Genomic DNA, 18,970 nt, shown 5'->3' with positions numbered 1-18,970 from the left:
TAAAGAAGTTTGCTCCTGAGGCTTGCTCTCCACCAGGGCTCTCGGAGGCTGACAGCACAGGCCCTGACCACCTGAGACCTGCCAGCACTCAGCACAGCATGCTGCGCCTGCAGGGTTAACCTGAACTAGAGATGGCCTTGTCCCCGCCCTCCCCCTTGGCAGCAATCTACAGTAAATAACACTGAGGAGGGCCTACAGGAAGTGGTTCAACATCCAGCTCTGTGACCCTGAGCCCTGAGCAGGGTAAAGGAGAGGCATGGCGAAACGGGAGAAATTTAAGCAGCTCTGACCAGGAGGATTTATAGTCCATAATCTGGTGCTTGATTTGTTTTTACTACCTCCCAAATAAACAGTGTGTTTTTTTGGGAATGAGAAAAATGTCTTAATTCTTGCCAACATTTGTACATGTAAAATCTTTTCTACATTAATTTATTTATTTATATTTATTTTTTAGGAGAAAATAGGAGAGGGACAGACACAAGGAGAAGATAGGAGAGGGACACACAGACAGATAGACAGACTCATTGATCTGCTGTTCCACTTATTTACACATCTATTGGTTGCTTCTTATATTTGCTCTGACCAGGGATCGCGATCAAACCCGTGACCTTGGCATACTGGGACACTGCTCTAACCGACTGAGCTGCCCAGTCCGGCCTGTACATGTAGAATCTTAAATACACAAAGAGATTACTCTACTCTGGAATTTTTTCCCTGCTTTTATTGAGATATGACTGACATAAGACAGTGCACATGTTTAAGGTGTACAGAATGATTTGACTTACATATACAGTGAAATGATGACCACAAGGTTAGTTACCATCTGTCATTCTCGTATAGACACAAAAGAAGAAAAATTTTTTTCTTGTGATGAGAACTGTTAGGATCTACTTTCTAAACAACTTTCATATACACCATCTAACAGTGTTAACTATAGTCATCAGATGTACGCTACATGAATTCTTAAAGTTACTTCTTTTTATTCTTGAGTCTAGTACAGAGCCTAAACAGTAGACAAATATCCTTGATATAAAGGTTTCATATAAACCTAAGGAATTTGACTTTGTAATTCTGTTAACCTAAAAACATTATCTTAAGTTGTGGTGACCACTAATTTTGGATGGTAACCTAGTAGGTAGCAGAATTGTAATACACTAATCACATAAAAAAAGGCTTACCATCCTGGTGCCCCCAGGGTTTTTTATTACCCCGTAGTTATAATTACCAAGTCTTCACTTCCACACTCTTTGAACAAGGTCTGTAACTCCTTTCCCAGTGTCAGTTAGCAGTGTGACAGCGGCCCTCTGCTTTTAGTCCCATGTACCCGGCGCTCAGTCCAACGAGCAGCTGAGAAGTTTTCGATTCCACACCCCAGGGCCACTGCACCTGAACTATCAGGGGTCTGCACATGCCCACAATGCCTCAGTCCTCCTCCTTGTTCTTGTTTGTTGGCTGGATAAAAATTTAAACTTTAAATGATTTAGCTTTTTCAGTAAGACAAAGTAATATAATGAGTTCAGAATTTCAGCCTCTTTCTACAGCTTTAATCACTTAAATTATAAATCAGATCCGTTTCCTTAAAACCATAGTCATCTAGGCTATAAAAGTGTTACACCAAAATAGCAAACAGCCAACAAGTGCAGCAGTATTATAAAGGTTAACTCTTCAATAGCCATTCATATTTTCCATTGTTAATATTTAAATAAAAGCTAAAGAATTTGTTTTTTTGTGATGGGGCTTAACAGTTTGCTAATTTTTATTTTTGAAAGACAAACTCATTGTGCATTGCATTTATGACAAGAACAACAAATAAAGATTGAATTCTAGTTAATGATGTGCATGCTCATATATTTAGGACAAGTATAATTTACCCTAAATGCCTCAGAAAATAAAACGGATAAATTAATGCATAGAGAGAGGGACAGGTATGTGATGATGCACGTGTAATAAAATGTCAAGATAGAGTTAGGTGGTGCATATATGGATGTTCACTGTAAAATTCTTCCAAACTTTGATGACGTTTGAAATTTTTTATAATGAAACATTAGAAAAATCACTAGGTATTAAAATAATAATCAAAATGAACAAGAAAAATTCCTAACTCTCTAGCACAAACTCACAAAGAGAACTCAGTTTTTCACATTAGTGCTGGAAGCACAGAGATATCTGAAGCAATTTTCCTCGTGGTTTCAGTCCAGTCAGATCTGAACAGCGAGAGGTACACAGTCAGAAATGTCTCATGCCACCCAGCAGCCACAGGAGTAAGACTTGCATTTAAATAATTGATTTGACCATAAGATTGGAATTTGGAAAGAAGGCTGCTCCCCAAAAGGGAAGGACTTCCATTAACGTGTTCCTCTCATACTTATTCTGCCCTGGATTAGCTCTGGCCCGGACTGAAGAGATGTTTTCTAGCAGCATGTTTACTATTGTCACTTAACCAAAGTTTAACATAATACTATATCATGATAGCTATCAATCATTTCTTCTCTTAGAGGTAATTAAAAAGATGTTTGTCCTGTTTTTTTTCTTCTTGAGAAAAAATTTTTTTTAATCTTTTAGGGAGAAGTAAGAGAAGAAAGAAATTAACTCAGGAACGAGAACAGACTTTTTAGAATCTTTTTTTTTATGTTTAGATATACTAGTTAATAGGCCTCATAGTCACAGATTATTAAACTTGAATCTGGAGAGAAAAGAATCAAAATACATTATCACTGATAAAACAGGTCACAGTTAACTGTCTCTTCTTGTCTTCTCTAAAAATGAGAAGAAAAAAAGTGAAACTGTCACACCTGTAGTGGTGATACAGTGAGGGAGAATAAACTGTTTTTTAAAAAATTACACTTAAGCCCTGGCCAGGTTGCTCAGTTGGTTAGAGCATCGTCCTGATGCACTGAAGTTATAGGTTCGATCCCTAGTCAGAGTACTATGAGAAGCAACTAATGAATGCATAAATCAGTGGAACAACAAATCAATGTTTCTCTCTCCACCTCCTCCTCTTTCTTTAAAACCAATAAATAAATTTTTAAAAATTATACTTAAGTCTCCATGAAAATCTACTTCTTGGTGAAGTTGTTGCCTCAATAGTTTTCACCCCATTTTCTACTGTCTCCCATTCCCAATTTTCTTTTAACATGCAAACAAATAGAAATAAACAGACCGTCAAAAACACAACTCACCGTCACGTCCCCCCCTCAGTGTGATATCAGACGAGCAGCTGGTGAATGACCTAGACCCCAACGAGTCCAAGCTTTCAAAGGAATCCTCTCTCTTGTGGTTGCCGGGAGGGACAGGAAATTCTCCCCGCTCAGCACTCCAGATGTCACCGTAACCACTGTCCCTGCCACTTCTCTTTGGGCAGCTGGAGTCTTCAAGCGCCTAAAATAATTTTTTTGAAGAGCAATAAGTTCGCATAAAATTCCAACACTATAAACAGGCATTACTTGTTTGTTTGCATAGCGCAAGTTGTACCTCATGTGACAGGCAAGGCAATGAGATTTCCCCATCAAAAATATATGATTAAAAAAATCAGAAAATAAATCTGTTTTTCCACAACTAATACAACAGTTAGTCCTCATGGAACAGTAAAGAGGTATTCAATACTATTTAATAAAGTACTATAGTCTATTTAAAAATAAAGAAGAGGGAACATTTCAGTAAGAAAAGCTACTAATTAAATTAATATACTAAAATAAATGATTATTTACAGTTATCTGGCAATAAATATGGAGTCAAAGAGAAAAATCAACCTTGACTTTGACATTTAAAGAAGATCAATTAATTATATTCAGCCTACCTTCAGCATATATTTGAGGTGATATACATTAAACAAAAAAAATAACAGTTAACTTCTTTAACAAAAAGTTTAAAAAAGAGAAGAGCAAATACAGCAGGTATATATGTCACAGAATTTATTTACTTTCATGCATTAGGAAACCCAGATCTAAACGAAAATAATAAGCACACTTGTTTGCCAACATATAAAATATTTTTCCTAGATCTAAATAAAATATTTATTTGACTTATGTAAGAGACATACATAGAAATAATTTGACTTCCAGTCAAGATGGTGGCATAGAAAACATGGCTCACCTCCTTGCACAATCACATAAAAATTACAACTAAACTATAGAACAACCATCATTCAGAAACATCAGGAAGCAGTATAACAGTGGTATCCCCAAGCTCAGCACAAGTAGCAGCCATCTACAGATTGCCTTGTAGCTTATGTTATATGACCCCAGAGAAAACATACTCAGGGGCTAACCTTGGACATGCCAACAGCAATCAATGCTCAACTACAACAGGAAAGTGTACACAGCCCACACAGTGGGCATACCTTGAGTATTCAGCTTGGGTAATAGAAAAAGGTCTGCCACTGGATCCTACAAGACACCTGCTACATTAGGCCACCCTACCAAGCCTAGGAGATATAGCAGCTCTATCTAATACATAGAAACAAACCCAGGGAGGCTGCCAAAATGAGGAAACAAGAAACATGGCCCAAATGAAAGAACAGAACAAAACGCCAGTAAATGAACTAAACAAAATGGAGATACGCAATTCACTAGATACAGAGTTTAAAACGCTGGTTATAAGGATGCTCAAGGAACTTAGTGAGGACCTCAACAGCATAAAAAAAAGTCCAGAAACAAAGCATACACTAATTAAAATAAAGAACAATTCACAGGGAATTAACAGTAGAGCAGTTGATGCCAAGAATCAAGTCAACAATTGGAACATAAGAAAGCAAAAAAACAACCAATCAGAACAGCAAGAAAAAAAAAGATTCTAAAATAATGAGGATAGCGTAAGGAGCCTATGGGACAACTTCAAACATAAACATTTGTACCATGGGGGTGCTAGAAGAAGAGAGAGAGCAAGAAATTGAAAACCTATTTGAAAAAATAATGACGGAAAACTTCCCTAACTTGGTGAAGGAAATAGACACACAAGTCCAAGAAGCACAGAGAATCCCGAACAAGATGAACCCAAAGAGGCCCAAAGCAAGACACATCATAATTAAAATGCCAAAGGTTAAAGACAACAGAGAACCTTAATGGCAGCAAGAAAAAAGCAGTTAGTTACCTATAAAGGAGTCCCCATATGATGGTCAGCTGATTTCTCAAAAGAAACTTTGCAAAAAAAGGGATTGGTAAGAAATATTCAAAGTGATGAAAAGCAAGGATCTACAACCAAGATTTCTCTACCCAGCAAAGCTATCATTTAGAATCAAAGGGCAGATAAAGAGCTTCCCAGACAAGAAAAAGCTAAAGGAGCTCATCACCACCAAACCAGTATTATGTCAAATGTTAAAAGGTCTTCTTTAAGAAGAAGATCAAGAATATGAACAATAAAATGGAAATAAATACCTATCAAAAATTGATTCTAGAAAACAAAACAAACAAGCAGAATCACAGATACAGAGAACACTTTGCTGGTTGCCAGTGGGGAAGGTGGTCTGCAGGACAGCAAAAAAGATAAAGGGATTAAAAAGCCATATTAGAAGTTACAGAATAGTTGCGGGGATGTAAAATGCAGCATAGGAAATAAAGTAGCCAACGAACATATATGCATGACCCACGGACATGGACAACAGTGTGGGGATTGTCCGAGGGAGTGGAGAGGGTTGAGTGGGGGGCAACAGGGAAAAAACTGGGACAACTATATTAGCATAAACAATAAAATATAATTTTTAAAACATATATAGAAATATGGCAAATGTCATTAATCATTGGTTTATAAATTAGATAGAACTCACTCAAAATAAGTGTTTTTAACTAACATTCCTCTATGAAAGTAAATGACAAAATACAACTAAACCTTTTAAAATTGGGATTTAAGTAAAATTTCAAAAGCCTGTAGCATAATCATGATACAGAGTAATAATCAATGAATAGTTATAACTCTAATGTAATACATGAACTTTGATTAAATCATGATTCACATAAAGAAGCTATGAAACAGAGTTGGAAAATAATTGGGAATTTTTTAACAGGAATTGGACATTATATAGTGATAATTTTATGAATTTTCTTAAATATATTAGACATCGCGGCTGCATGGAAGAATCTCCGTGTACAAAAACATCTTACTTTTAAGACATGAATACTGAGTATTTAGGGGTGAGAGCTATGCAGTTTACTTTGAAATGGTTAAGGAAATAAAACGGATGAATAGGTACATAAACAGATAAAGTCAATATGGGACATTTTTAATAACTGAATCAGATGGTATATATTTGTCATGTTCTTTCCATTTTTAATTATGAACATTCTCAACATATGAAAAAGTTGACAAAAGAGTGTTTACAATGAGTAAGCAGCAGCTGTCTCAGGCATACTGTCAGCTAAGGCTGGATTTGTCGAGTGCTTAAAAAATCAGTCACATCTAGCAGACTTCTGTGCGACGGTCCTGTGCTTTGGATGTTCCAGCGGACACCCTGCCGTGACAGCACAGGAACCTACCTCGTAGCCCATTCCCAAGCAGTTGGGATAGCTGGGCCTAAGGCCGGTACCATCTAGATACATGTCAAACTACAAAAAAATTAAAGATGTTAAGTGAATCTTTTGAACTACTAGGTTTCTTAGACAAGCCTGTTATAGCCTTAGGGTCCTCAACACACAGCGAGATGATTTTTGACCTCGTAATGTTCAAGTTATTTATAACAGGCCACCATGGTTACGTAAGAACCTGGGTCTGTACTTGATGCCTCGTTATATGTAGGACTTCACTCTGGCAAGTCACCTAGCTGAGTCACCTCCAACTCATAGGGTGACTCAGGTGCAACAGCTTACCCAGCGTATTTTTTTAGCTGATATCTTGGGTTGGCCTTAAGCAGTATTTACTTAAGTTGGAAAGTGTGATGAACACAGTGGTTTTGATTTTAACAGAATAGATGCAAAACAGGTCATAGAGTTACACACCTCTTACGGCTATCCCCACTCTATAATAATGGAATGAAACCACGGCTACAGTTTTTAACTCTCAAAAAATTTTTACCTACTCCCACCGATTGGACCCTGGTGACAGAAAACAGCCTTTAATAAATAAAGCATTCTCAGCACAACAACTGTACCAGCATTACTCAGACTCAGTCAAACTGCCATAAAAAGGAACAAGGGCTATTAAGAGTAATATAGAAGCCAAAGTCCCACGTTGCTTTTTTTTTCAAACATTTTATTAATCCTCACCTGAGGCTATGTTTTTATTGATTTTAGAGAGAAAGGAAGGATTAGAAAGAGAAACTTCAATGTGTGAGAGAAATAGCCATCAGTTGCCTCTCATACACTCCATGACCAGGGATTGAACCCACAACCCAGGTATGTGCCTGACCGGGGATCGAACCCACAACCTTCTTGGTGTACTAGGACGATGCTCCAACCAACGGAGCCACCCAGCCAGGGCCCATGTTGTTTCTGACGGAATGTTTTCTTAGCTGAAATTACCAAGGCAAAGCTCTGATCATGCCCAAAGCCCTCTGCGCATTCCTCCATCAGTCGTACCCTCCTCCACTGCAGTGACTTACCTGCTCATCTGTCTCCAACGACAACAGTGCTCTGTAAGGGTGGGCCCTTTGCCTTGTGTGAGTGGTTTCCCAACACCTGCTACAATGCTTGTGCATGATAACATCTCAACTATTACCCGAATTAACTGTTTCAAAGAATTTGAGTAGAATGCTATAAACTCTTTACAATTCAAAAATAATAAAAATCAAAAAGGAAGATCTGAACTTCCTAGGCTATAATACCACCTTTCTACAAATGCATGTGGCTGAACTCAGGCAAAACTAAGGATCACACAAGATGTAAGGTCACGTGATCATTTTCATCCTGGTCTAAAATCTCTATCTTCCATTCACAACAACCAACATTTATTGCATCCTTAATGTGCCAGAGCCTAATTAATGCCTTACTGGTACCTATCATTTACTCACCATGAAAACCCAAAGAGCAACTACAATTAGCATATTATTTTGACTACATATTTTGTTCTGAACACTGCAAATTCCCCTAGGTAAGTATCCCCTAAGAGAAGCTGATTTTCCCTTTCGGATCTTACAAATGAAGGTTTGGCAGAACTACAGTCAAACCTGGCATGGGCTCTCCGCAAACTGACCTGAAACACCCCAGAGCTGCAAACTGATTCCAGGATATGAAGGACTAGACATGTGTTTAAAACGAAGCATTCTAACTTTAAAAAGCCTTACCATGTTTCATGTAACCGCATTCCCTACTCTTTAGGAAACAGAAGCAGTGTGTACAGTTGTGGAGATGTTGAGGTATAGGCATGAGAGACAATCATCCATGACAAAGAGGTATTAAGGTTTTTTTAAAATGAGTACCTTCCACACATTAATAGTCCCAAAGAACCTTTCTACTACAGGTTGAATTCATCATGAACATAGAGTCATACAAAGCGTCTAAGAAAGGAACTGAATGTCTATGTCATCAACTTGCCTAGAATTAAGAGATAAATACCTATGTCCAGAGCCTATACCCTGGAAACTGCTCTGAAATAGACTCACTCCCCGGTGGGGACAGAGGAAGCCAGCAAACGAGTTAACTGTCCTCTCTACCATCCCGAACCAGACCAAAGCAAAGATGGTCAGAGCAGCCAAATTCACTACAGAGAAGGAGAAGAATGAAGAAAAGTGCAGGGAAAACAGAACAGCGGGGAGAGACGGAAGAGGAGAAAATAGTATTCGTTATGGTAGTCATCTTCCTACACATTAGCGTACTCACCTTGGTCAGAGCTTGTCCTAAAAGATTCTCAAATGCTCTCAAATTAAGATATGGACCATTATAGTAGGGATTACTTTGTGCTTTTCTTCCCAGCCAGTACAATGTTATCAAAACCTTTAAAAAAATTCCATAAGACAAAAAGATCAGTTTATTTATAGCAACTAAGGGCAAGCTCAAACGCAGGAGAGCACTCTAAATAAGAGTATATCTTTTAAATATGCCCTTTTCTTTTAAATTATGAGAAGGGTCGTTAAAAACGTTATTTACTGTTCCTAGGTTTTGGTCTCTGAGCATGTTCTCAGACCGAAAGTGCAGATCCCAACAGGTATTCATACACATGAAGAGGGGAAAAAATTATAAAAAGAACACAAAGTAAACTTTTAAAGCAATTGATATTTTTCCAACAACAAATTTAGCAAATGGATACATGGAACCCCTAATTCTCAGCTTTCTTAAGGACATTGTACTCTTATGTTTTAATAAGCTGTGAGAGTATTAGACATTCTTCTAACCCATGCAGAATATTATAGATATTATATAAGTACAATTACCCAGACTTCTTAAACATTCCCTGTTTTTCCTTCAAGTCTGACTTGGTAGTTTCTGACTTGCTCTCCTAGAAATCCAAAGCATGTTCACTTGCCTTTACCACATTACTAACATATAAGGAACCACTTTCTAATGTTAAACTGTCCTCTTATTACCATGAAGATAAAAATTTAAGTTTTAAACATATTTAAACATATTTGGAGCTTGTGACTGGTTGGTTTCTAGCAAAAATTTCCTTAGAAAAAGGATACAGAGTGTATCAGGGATGTCTAGATCCCACTGTCTTATTGCAGAACAAGCAAAACACCATTTATAATATTCCATTAAACATAGCTTACATTTTTCACTCTCCTGTCAGTCTCTTCTTGCCTGTAAAGAAAAAGAAGAAATAGCTATTAATAACTAAGAACTTTAAATTATTAATTATTAGCTAAAGTCCATTTTTATTCTGAAGTTCTATGAATATCATACCACCTGGGAAGTTTGGAAATCTCAGGCTACCTATTATCCATCTGAAAAATTTTTCTATATTGATTTCAGGAAATATAATGGTCAGTTTCTATGAAAAGGTTGCATTTTTCACATTATTTTATTCAGTGCAGTCTGGTTTCTGAAATGCATTACTTGCATGCTTTTGTATTTACTTTAAACAATGTCTAAACCCTATCAAATGGGGAAAATGTGCTCACGGCAGGAAACAATCAGGATACTGGAGACGGGAAGAGTCATTTTGCACTGAGATCTCCTTTTCAGTGTCCACATGGAGCATTTTCACCCCAAGTTTCCCAGAGCTAACTGGTCGGAGACCAAGACACTGCAGAGGTTGAGAAGCAAACTTTAAACAATAGCTGTGACTCTCCTCCTTAAGAGATTTTGTTCTACTACAAGAATCATGGGGGGTTTTCTCCTTACCAATAAAAAGATATGATATTCATGGGGCAGTTAAAAAATAGGCTGATGTCACCACAATGTTGAGGAAGCAATGACATGAGTTAACTAATGAAAGGGATTTAGGTTGCCCTAAAATAATGTGCGTTCGGTCATTAGAGGCACTGGAGCAGGATCACCGTGAATTCAGAGACACTGTAGAAGCCTGAGCTAGGTGGCTCCTAAGGTGGCTTCTCAGTTTAAGAGTGTGCAAGTAGTATATTTGTTAAGATAAAATATATGCAGGGGGATCAGAAAAAAAAAAAGAATTATCTTCAGGAGAGCAGGTCCCTTGTAGTACAGGCTTCCCCTGCTAGGTGAGTGTTCTAGGAACCCATCTGTATCAGTGTACCCGCTGGCGTTATTGTGAGAGGCTGTGTTCAGCTTCAGTGAATTTGTTTTGAAGACTCCTTCAATGCATCTGCCCATTTCATGATGGGTGACTTAGGCGTGCACTGAGTGTTCAGCAGTGTTTGACCAAAAATGGCATGATCCCCATGCCCCATCTACCCTATTCACCCAATCTCACTGTGAGTGACTTTTTTTTTTGTTTCTCCAGATGAAAAAAGTCTGCAAAGGGAAACATTTTCCTGGTGTGGAAGAGGTGAAACAAAAAATGGCAGAAGCACTAAAATGATTCAAAACTGATGAATTCAAAAATTGTTTTGAGCCATGGAAAAGACATCTCAATAGGTGCATTGCATAAATGGAGAGTACTTTGAAGGTGACTGAAGTTTAAACATATGAGAATAAATATGCAGTTTTTAAAAAATAAATCCTGGGTATTATTGGGTCCCCTGTTGCACACACATGTCATATGTAAGGCATATATAAAACACACATAAGACATAGAAAGAAAGAAAAGAGGAAACATGCACACACACATTGAATTTAGCTTTTAAAGAATCAATGAGACAGCTATGACCATTTCTTTCCATAAAACAAACTTAAACTGAAATGAACCTAAGGACAACATTGTACCTCCCATTGCTATAAATGCAAGGTATGGCCTATTCTGCCATCAACAGGCACAAATAATCAGTGAACTTGGTACTATAACCTTTCACGCACTTTACATTCCCTTCTAAATATGAGCACTTGTAACATGCTCTTGAACATAATGATACCTGAGCCAGACACATTAGTGTGCTATCACTGAATTGCAGTGCCAGGAATTCAAAGACTCAATGATTTGCTGGAGCCACTGGAGGCCACTCTCTGACACACAGCAAACGCATCCACTGCTAGAAGTCAGTGATCCGCCAGTGTCTTTGCCCGCTGTGGCCAGGGCACAACCCCAAGGCCTTATAAATAGAAAAGGCCCAAGGGTGGGGGGGAAGCTCATGGTAACACAAGACTCTCCTGGAGCCAGCCAACTTACTGCCCAACCCATCAGAACCGAAATTAAGGCAGCCTTATCTCCAAAGTTGGCTCACTCCTCCGTAACAAATATTTCAAGAGTTGACTTAGCGAAAGCACCGTGTTCAAGAGCATGGGCTTTGGCTCAGATCTGGGTCCCAAACTAGGTTTGTCTTGGCAATTTATTGGATTCTCCAAACTTCAGTTTCCTTTTGGAGAAAGTGGTGATAAGATCCCCTACTGCAATAGGTTAGGAGGAAATGGACCCAGGTCCTTAGCAGAGTCCCGATCCTTAAGGCGAGTGCTCACCAGGAAGCCATTAGTATCACTAAACAATGCAAGGACAGGGCCCATCGTATTCAGATGGGTATTCTGTGTGGGTAAGCCTGCGCTACCCACACAGGCTTCCTAGCAGACCCATGCTGGACCCAGGATTTAAAACTGCAGCCAGCCTGCCTGACACTCCCATCCCTCATCACTGCTTTTGGTTTGTATTTATAACCACCTCCTGCATGCATTCATTTATCATCTGACTCTCCTCCACCAGAATCCAAAAGAATTTTTGTGGTTTTGTTTACTGCCATATCCCAAGTGTCTTCAAGACAGGGTCTACCACCTGGCCAGTACATACGAATATTTTATTTAAAATGTCTAGCACAAAGCCCTGGCTGGCATAGCTCAGTGGATTAGGCGTGGGCTGTGAACCAAAGTGTCACAGGTTCGATTCCCAGTCAGGGCACATGCCTGGGTTGCAGGCCATGACCCCCAGCAACCACACATTGATGTTTCTCTCTCTCTCCCTCCATTCCCTCTCTAACAAATAAATAAATAAAATCTTTAAAAAAATGTCTAGCACAGTGCATGACACACAGATGCTCTCAAATATTGGTTAAATATATTTATTTAACTTACAGTAATTTAATTTAGCAAAAGAAAGTCTGAAATAATAAAAGCTCAGGAGATTCTTAATAAATATTCATATGATGTCAAAGAACAATTAAATTGGATTAGCTTATTAAAACATTGAATTTTGACTCAAATTGTATTGATATTCATAATTGAGCTTCTTTTTTAAACTACTATCTTGAAAATCATAATAAAAGTGAATTCTTTACAATCATACATCAGTAACGCAACAAAGAGCACAGATTCAAAAACAAAGACCAACTTCAAAACACTGAATACAAAGATTGAATGCTACTCTCTACAATAAAATTACTTCCCAGCAGAGTTCTGAAATACAGAGACCAAAGAATCCAAGCCTGCCTTGAAACCCAAATTTAACATGAAAAAGTACAGTGATGTAACATTAATAGTTTGAAAGAAATGACTATGTTGAATAGGTTGCCAGCCTTCTCCATATATCATGCGCTAATTTTTATTTTTTATTTTTTTAATTACAGTTGACATTCAATATTATTTTATATTAGTTTCCAGCATACAGCATGGTGGTTAGACAACCATGTAATTTACAAAGCAATCCCCTCGATACTGCAAGTCCCCACTTGGCTCCCTGCATATTATTACAATATTGACTACAGTCCCTATGCTGTACTTTACATACACTGATTTTTAAGTACTGTGGTTGATATTTAAGAAGTAGCGAGTATAATATAGATATAACCTTCCACTCTGTTAACGGAATCACTCTGGTAATTTCTTCACCTCCTGACGGAGGGCCAGAAGACACACACCCATTGCAGACCTCGGAACGTGCCGTCAGAGGCCTGGAAGGGAAGAGCCACCAGCTCACAAGTGAGCCCATCAGTAAATGCCTCCCTCTGTACCATCTTATCCTGACAGCTGTTAGGTGGACTTAGGAGAACCCCGGAGCTCTAGGTCTGGTCCTGTCTTTATTCACAGCTATTTTAGAATACGAGCACAAATTATCAGTGAAGGAGTACCACCTCTAACCAAAGAACCAGGGAAAAGGAATTCATTTAGAAGCGCTGTCTCCCTGTGGGAGGTCCCACGGCCTTCCTCCTCGGGCCTTCCCCGAGGAGGCAGCTTCGCCAAGAGGGCAGGCTCGGGGGCCAGACCTCCTGGGTGTGTTCTGGACCCACTTTGATTTCACTGTGAGAACTTGGTCATGCTACTTAACTCTGCGTCTCCAGAGTCTCACCTGGGAACAGCACACCACTCTCATTGGGCTTAAATGAGAAGGTTTAACAAGTGGCTTGATGCAGGTGGATCAAGTAACGGAGACATTTCAAGACTGTCCTCCAATTATCCACCTCAACCAAACAGCACGGAGGAAGGGAAGTAGCCAGAGGACGGGTGAGTTCCCCAGCACAAAGTGGCCCCTGCCCAGAGACACATTTCCGTGAAGCACAATTCAAGACACTTTCATATAACGCATTCCTTGCCCTCTTGCCATGGAAGGCTTTGAATAAGAAATTGTTTCTAGAATAAGAGCAAATAAAGGGCAAGGCAACCTGGTATGACACGTTACCAAACATGTTATTGACCAAACATCCACGTTGGCACCAAGCCAGCCCTCTTCGTCTGTCCTTTGTCATGGGCTGCTCCTGGGCCAACACCCTTAAACTTTCCAAAGCTCAAAATCTGAGGGAAAAAAACTTGTTCAATGTGCCCACCTAGCCAAAATCTGTCTCCCTCATATCTGAGAGCAGAGCTTGGGAAGAAAGCCTTAAGGGACAAGACTATAGTTTGATGATAGTTTGGTACAGCCAATTGTGTTCTAGGCCTTCGTCAAGTATATTTCCAAATACCTCTGTTTATGAAAGAGCTAGCCCCGGGCCCCCATGCCTGCACCCACCACAGATGTCCCTGGAGTCCCTTCCAGTGTAGTGCAGAGAGCTGAGACTGCACCCGACTCATGGCTGTATCCCGGGAGGCAACCGCAGGTCTGGCCAAGGGCAGCCAGGCATTCACATGTCCATGCCTAAGTTACCTAAAGCCTCTCACTGATCAACGACGTCCAGCAGATCAAGGATGCAGAGAGATGGACATTTTCCCAAATACGATAAAGCTGCACAGAGTCTGAAACAGAATCCCGCTTCTTTTTTTAGGCTCCCTTCCCATACTCCATACACCCTTTTTTCCTCAAAGAACCAACTTCCTCGTTTGCAACTCTGCAAGGTCCCATCTCCTCCTGTTCTGCCCCAATATGCTAATCCCCTGAGAACTGAAATCTCTGTGCTCCCAAAGCATCTTGCCTCCCCAGATTCCAGCTCCCAACCCGTCCAGGCCAACTTCCATAAACATCAAACACACTTATCTTATCAAACCATCGAGGAAACATGTGATTTAAAACTCATGCTGGAATTTCTGACAGAGTAGAAGTATTTTTGCCCTGGGCACCATGAGAAGTTTGCTCCACCTGCCCCCACCCCAAGCTTCTCTGGCTAAAGGGAATCCGGAATTCTGTAAGGGGTCCGTGTCCAGCTTCCTACTCTGCCCAGTCTCCTCTCTGCCACACACAGTCAGCCTTCTGTCTATTCCAAACCCTACAGTCCCTATAGAGTCCTTTTTCTTGACCCAGAAAGGCCTCCACCTTTACTACTCAGGAAAAAGAAAAAATGCGACTCACTGGGTGATTATGTTCCCAGGCATCCACTTCCTGAGGCTACTTCCCGGAGCAAGGCATGGATCCTTCTGAGGGACCCAACCCTTCTCCAGTCCTCCCAGCCCTGCCCTGCGCTGCCCTGCGCTGCCCTGGGAGGCACCAGCTGAACTGAATGTAAGAAATAGGATTGATGTTAGAGAAACTGGGCTCAGGAGTTTCTTGGTCCCTCTCCAAGCCACCAAGTCATCTCTGCCCTCCAGTTGTTGCTATGAAGTCTGGCCACCTGTTCACAACTTAAAAAAAAAAAAAAAACCCTCAAGAAATGAGGTTCGGAATCATGATTTCATAAGCAGTCACAAGGAGAAACAGTGTGGGTGCAGCCTCAGCTTTAAATCTGTCAGACATGCACGGGTGAGCGTGGGGGCGCACGTGTGGTCGTGGGAGACCACTGAGGCCATGGGAGACCACTGAGGCCATTGGAAGCGGCTGCCCCCTGATAGCAGCAGCACCATCATTTTGTGTGTGAAACAGGGCAGTCACCTCCAAATGGGCAGACAGGAGGGATTCTGAGCAACCCTGAGAACACGAAATGAAAATAGTAAGCGTGTGAAAATTTCTAACTCTACTTACTGTCAGAAAAGGGCCTGTTTTTATTCCATATGCAAGAATCAAAGAAGGATACAAGGATTATATTAGGTAACAGCTCCTTTTCCTACTAACACAAGGTCTATTTTTTCTATTCATGAAGCACATCTACTGCATTATTTAAAACAGAGCAAACACTACCATCTTTCTCTAGTGACTATCGAACAAAAGAAAGATGAGAGATGTGTGAATAAAAAGGCTAAAGATGAATTCTTGGAAAAGTGTACTTATTCTTTCCTTGTCTCAAAAAGCAAGATGCAATTTTTTAAATGGGAAATTCTTCCTTTTCTCCCACCTTCATCCCTAAAACTGAAACTCTGTTCTAATTGACAGTGTGCCAGTCATGTTAGACACATGTGACTCATAGATTTTTCATCTGCTATTTTTACAAAAACACAGCTCTACCTGACTGTGGAAACTGCAAAAATAACACATGAGAAAATAACACCACATCTGGAGATAATCAGTGACCACACACAGATAAACTTGATGATTTCTGGACCTACCTATGTGAGAAAAGACTCCTGGAGATTCAACAGATTTTGCCCTAGCAACATAACTTATTCCAAACATGACAAACGAATAAGTACCCTCCTGTTAAAAATAATTTGTCATTAAATTTCACCCCCCTCCCACACACGACTAAAAATAGCTGTTTCACTTAAAGAGAAAGGAAAAAACACACGCATTCCAAGGTGCTGGCACACGGCTCCACTGCAGTAATGGACCGAGGGGTGCTGCTGTAGGAGCTGAAGGGTGGGTTTTATTTCTGACTCTCTCAACCACAGACTCTTTTTGTCATTCTTTTCTACTTCACAAATATGTTTGCTGTTACACAAAACTGACTTCAGAACTGAGACTCCACACGCACATCCCCTGTTAGATTGCAAATGAGCAGAGAGCATTCCCGATGCAGAATTCAGTGTCCGTTATGCATACCTTGTGTGCTAAACAGAGTTGCAGCATTCACCCGTATCGAATGGGGAGATGCCAATTACAGACTCACCCGTCATTTTGCTTCTGTAGATTACAATGCTAGGGAGCCGTAGCAATGGAAATAGTGGGTTTGGGCTTCAGACGTTTTAAGTTGGAGACACTTAATGAACAAAGTAGAAAGGTGAAGTAACTGATAATTAGCCACACAAGTATGGTGTTCAAGCCAGAGGTCTGGCCGGCACTATAACCCAGGGCAGCAATTTTCAACCTCTTTCATCTCATGGCACGCATAAACTAATTACTAAAATTTGGCAGCGCACCAAAAACATGTTTTTTGGCCAATCTGCCAAAAATATAGGTATAATTTTGATTCATTCACACCGGATGGCTATTGTGATGTTGGCTGTTGTCGCTTTTGTATGTGACCATCTAAGGAAAAAGAGGTCAGTGCCCCTGACTAAACAGTCAGGTATTGCATGTCTGAAAAATTCTTGAGGCACACCGGGTGAAACTCGTTGGTCTAAGGACTTGTCAGCGTGGAGATGAAAGGTTAAGTCATAAAGCTAAAGTGAGATCACCTTACAACTGAGTGTAGCTAGAGAAGAGGTCTAAGGTTTGAGCCCAACACAGCAGAGTCAGGAAGGAGAAGAGAAGCCAGCAAAGCAGACAACCGTCCAGCGAGAGGCAAGCGGTGCCGGAGGGCAGGAGCGAACACGGGCCAAAGGGGCTGTGGGAGGGGGGAAGGCAAGGGCGGAGGAATTACTCCTGCATACTTTCTCGACCCTTAAAATTTGTTATACATACACACAATTACTAATTACTTCTCAAAGGAAGAAAAATCATAAATTACCATTTAAAATGTTAATGTCCAAGCCCTGATGTTCCTAAAGACACAATTTAGGAGTACACTGCACTGGACATCTCACGTGTCCTTCCACACTTTTGATTCCATGCTCAACAAAGTCGACATGAAATTTCACTGTAAGTAATACATCTTTTAGTCCCTTACATCATGATTTCGGAACAACAGTAGTATGCCAGGTGAGGTACTCCTTTTTTTTTCTTTTTTTTAGTCAATCTAAATTTTCTTTAAGTAGGAATACTTAAAGTATTATTTAAGTAGGAATACTTCTTGTCTTGGACCAAAAAAAAATCTATGAGTCACTGTTAACAAATATACATTTTTTAAATTGTAGACAAACCTGTACCTTAAAAGAGGCTTGGGGAAAATAACACAGAATGCAGACAGATACAGGTATTTGTAGTACGTCTCTGTCACGATGTTCAAGTATAAGGATATGAATATAGAACAGAGATTCAAGAATCTTCTCCAAAGGTTTGGCCAGAATTTGACCTCCTCAAAATATCTGTTTGCATCAAAACACAAAATCCATAAAATTGTAGAAAATGCTGAACATGAACAAAAGATCCATATTATTGTGCTAGAAAAATATTCCTGTAAGAAATGGTGTTTTTCTGAATGTTTCTAAATAATTCACTTTAGGTCCCATGAATATCTTAATCTTTCAAAGGTCTTAATCTTTCAACTTTTCTTTCGTTCATGTACAAACTAAAACAGAAACTTTAGCACCTCTTTAACAGTGTCTTCAATTGCAATTCTGAGTTAATGACTGAATTATTAATTGAAGCAATGCTTTTACAGTGTTATCTCGAATAGAAAACTGAAGTTAAATTTGTTTTTAAAACCACTCCTTAAAGGACATATACACAAAATTGCAAATTAAAATTCTGAGAGGTCTAACAAGAAATCTCTTTTACTTAGACTTTGAAATATTTTTCATATTTTTTTGTACAAGTCTTATTAAAGTTTTAAGGGATAAAGATGTTAATAAGGCATTTCCAGTTCTGTTCAGTTTAAGTTCACTTTTTTGCTAAATTATGTAATGTGTATTAAAAATAATTGCCTTCATTAAGTACTTTATAGCAATCATGATATCAATGTTCTACATTAGCTCCTTTAATGCACACAATGATCTAATGATGCACAGATTAGGAAGCTGGAACTCTAAAAGCTTAAGAAATTTTCCAAAGGCCACAAATCTATCAAGACTTGTAGATGAGTGGATAAAACAACTATGGGCCATTTATGCAATAGAATACCACCCAGCTGTGAAGACAGAAGAAAATTTTACCCTCTGCAACAGCATGAATGGACCTGGAGAACATGATGCTAAGTGAAATAAGCCAGTCACAGAAAGGTAAATACCATATGATTCCACTCATATGTGGAATCTAACAAACAAACTAAACTGACAAGCAA

The 18,970-nt window shown here is 39.5% G+C and overlaps 1 protein-coding gene across 3 annotated transcripts in view; it reads right to left on the bottom strand.

Moving 5' to 3' along the window:
* LMO7 (LIM domain 7) overlaps positions 1-18,970 on the bottom strand; it is a 218,459-nt gene that overhangs the window by 51,869 nt on the left and 147,620 nt on the right. For 2 of the 3 annotated variants that reach the window (XM_045838967.1, XM_045838969.1), the window contains 3 exons: positions 9,632-9,662; positions 8,745-8,858; positions 3,180-3,378 (listed from right to left, as the gene is read on the bottom strand). In XM_045838967.1, the coding sequence (XP_045694923.1) occupies positions 3,180-3,378; positions 8,745-8,858; positions 9,632-9,662 (344 nt within the window). Of the gene's footprint in view, positions 1-3,179; positions 3,379-8,744; positions 8,859-9,631; positions 9,663-15,132; positions 15,236-18,970 lie in introns of those variants that run through there. The other variant, XM_045838968.1, reaches the window with a different exon arrangement.

This window comes from Phyllostomus hastatus, unplaced genomic scaffold, assembly GCF_019186645.2.
Source record: "Phyllostomus hastatus isolate PE091 unplaced genomic scaffold, TTU_PhHast_1.1 phas_contig_29, whole genome shotgun sequence".
NCBI classification, from domain to species: Eukaryota; Metazoa; Chordata; class Mammalia; order Chiroptera; family Phyllostomidae; genus Phyllostomus; species Phyllostomus hastatus.
This window is presented reverse-complemented; position numbering and strand designations above follow the sequence as displayed.